The sequence below is a fragment of the Portunus trituberculatus genome, chromosome 35, assembly GCF_017591435.1.
Source record: "Portunus trituberculatus isolate SZX2019 chromosome 35, ASM1759143v1, whole genome shotgun sequence".
In the NCBI taxonomy this organism is placed as follows: domain Eukaryota; kingdom Metazoa; phylum Arthropoda; class Malacostraca; order Decapoda; family Portunidae; genus Portunus; species Portunus trituberculatus.
Window position 1 is genome coordinate 11445926 of NC_059289.1, and position 2500 is coordinate 11448425.

The following is a 2500-nucleotide window of genomic DNA, read 5'->3' on the forward strand; positions in this document are numbered from 1 at the left end:
GGAAATAGTGAATGTGTGTGTGCATCGTTACCAATTAAATAAAGGTGACATACAGGAACTAAAAGAGAACAGCAGCAAAGTCATTCATAACAAGAGCCACATTCATAAGATAAAAGAAAGCTAGTAGTTAAGAAATTAAGAAAACTCAATATTAAGGAACAAAAGGTAAATAAAAACAAAAGCATAAACAACAGCTAAATGTATTGTCTTAACACAAGTTTATGTACACTTTGGAGCGATGTGCAGACTAATGGTGTACACGAATTGATGTGCACAGGGATTAGTGTACACGGTAGTGCGGCGCACGTAACTCATACGCTTACACAACCTCTATGTACTTAGAAAGTGTGCAATGCTTGCTGTATAAAGATTTCAACGTGTACGGAATCAAAGTACACAAACTCAATAGAGTACACACAGTCTTAGGTGTACACAAACTTGACATTCACGTAAGAATGTACACAGTCTCCTCAGTGTACACTCCACCACCCAACTACCTTATCAAGAGCTTTTATTAAACCTCCATAAAGTGTGTGGGCGTCGGCCAGTCCTCTCAGGGCAACGCACCCCTTGTTGCGCGAGTCCCCCATCCAACCCTACACCATCCATCATGACGAAGAAAACGGGAAATCAATTGACATGCACTAACATCGATCCCTTTGACGTAGACTGCAAAGCTTAACACAGATGCCTTTCTCATACCCTGCCATTCTGAGCCCAACAAAAATTATGACCTAGTTACGCTTATTTTGTGCAAAGGACCCGAAGCTTGGTAATGCTACAACTGATAGGTTAGGGCAGGTCAGATGAAGGTCAATATTAGCTAAAGGGTAAGGGCGGTGAGGGGGGAACTGCTAAGGGTCAAGGGTCACAAAGGGAGAGGTGAGAGGTCCTGAGAAGGCTGGGTCATGCTTCAACTTGACTCCGCTATCCTCTGTGAGCAACTCCTGAACCCAGCGACGGAGGCAGTGTGTGTGTGTGTGTGTGTGTGTGTGTGTGTGTGTGTGTGTGTGTGTGTGTGTGTGTGTGTGTGTGTGTGTGATAGTCGTTGTTCTAGTTGTACAAACGATGATTGGTTGTGTGTGTGTGTGTGTGTGTGTGTGTGTGTGTTGTATTTATATACTTCACACTGCTGCCTCTCAATACCCATGAATACTGAAACTAAACATTATTCGCCATTTACACCTAAAGAAATGCTTCAACCACATGTTCTTTCCACAAACAGAACCTCCTTAAAGTAATAGAATAGTATATCTGATTTGGTGAATTCACAAACCAAACTTAAGATTATTTAAGTGACTGGTATATCAAGGCGATCTATATAAATTTAGCCAGTTAGGTATGAATATATTAAATAGCGTTAGATACATGGCATATAAATGGATATTCTAATGTACAAAACAGACTGGTTATGTCTCCTCAAACTGCCAGTCTTGCCTGCCTCCTCCTACCTCTTCGTCACCTCCTCCTCCTCTTCACTTTCGTCTTCCTTTTCCTACTCCTCCTCCTCCTTCTCCTGCACTTAAGTGTTCGTCATTGCATGTATTTGGATCCAAACTATTTAGCATTGGGCTAGCAGTGGCCGGGACCCCGGAGTCAGGTACCCCAGGTCTCGGGAAGTAGCAGGAATAGCAGCACAGCCAGTGGCAGCAGCAGCAGCAGCGGCACCTCCCGTCGCCACCACCAGGCCGCGTCGCCCAGACTCAGGCAGTAATGATACAATGGTTCCTGTATGTTGGGTAAGAGCGTGACGCCAGAAGGGCGCCGCGTGTCGCTGGCCGGAGCCACCACGTACCGGATAGTCGGGAAAATTGATAAATGACATCGTTACCTACAGCGGCACTCAAGAAATGCAAAGCTTTACTGACATGCACTTTGTCGCTCCTAAATACACACATATATAATTTCATGCAAGGTAAACATAACAAAAATCATGAAATAAAAATAAACACTGCATTCATAAATACAATAAAAGAATCTTTAAGCGTCCAAATAATGTACACTATGTACACTTTGGCTACATTGGTCAAGCGACTGACACGACGTGGGGGTTACACCTGCATGAGGCAGGTACCAGGCCCCCGGGTCACGACCAGGGCAGGTCACCAGGCCAGCAGGTACTCACCCGGGGGCTGAGGCGGCCGGGAGGGGACCTCACCGGACTCCGGAAGGTCGTGGCCATTGAGCTGTGAGGTGGGCGTGATGGCGTGCGTGGAACTGGTTGGTGTCTCTGGCGAGGTAATCGGCCGAGAACCAACGAAAGAGCTCTCGACCCATACGAGGCGCCTGGGGGAGGGCGCCCGACCGTCGGGGCGCGGAGACCCTCTCGGCGACGCTCGTGGAGAGGGCGTGGACTCGTTGCAGTAATGCACGATGGCCGAAGTGACTTCCTTGATGGAGGAGTGAACGTCAGCCACATCGGTGGGAACCTGCAGCTTAATGCTGCCGTTTGTGCTGCCGGTGTCGTTCTGCTCAAGATTTTCGGATTTAGGGGCCGCGG

The 2500-nt window shown here is 47.4% G+C and overlaps 1 protein-coding gene and 1 long non-coding RNA gene across 8 annotated transcripts in view; one reads left to right on the forward strand and one right to left on the reverse strand.

Annotated features, from left to right (window-relative positions):
* LOC123513007 (serine/arginine repetitive matrix protein 2-like) overlaps positions 1 to 2500 on the reverse strand; it is a 163852-nt gene that overhangs the window by 18329 nt on the left and 143023 nt on the right. For all 6 annotated transcript variants that reach the window (XM_045269807.1, XM_045269808.1, XM_045269812.1 and 3 more), the window contains exon 5: positions 2126 to 2500. This exon is cut by the window's right edge and continues 673 nt beyond it. In XM_045269807.1, the coding sequence (XP_045125742.1) occupies positions 2126 to 2500 (375 nt within the window). The remainder of the gene's footprint in view (positions 1 to 2125) is intronic.
* Positions 849 to 2500, forward strand: part of LOC123513011 — a 2807-nt gene continuing 1155 nt past the window's right edge. The window contains exon 1 of one of the 2 annotated variants that reach the window (XR_006677242.1): positions 849 to 1108. This is a non-coding gene — a long non-coding RNA (uncharacterized LOC123513011). The remainder of the gene's footprint in view (positions 1109 to 2500) is intronic. The other variant, XR_006677241.1, reaches the window with a different exon arrangement.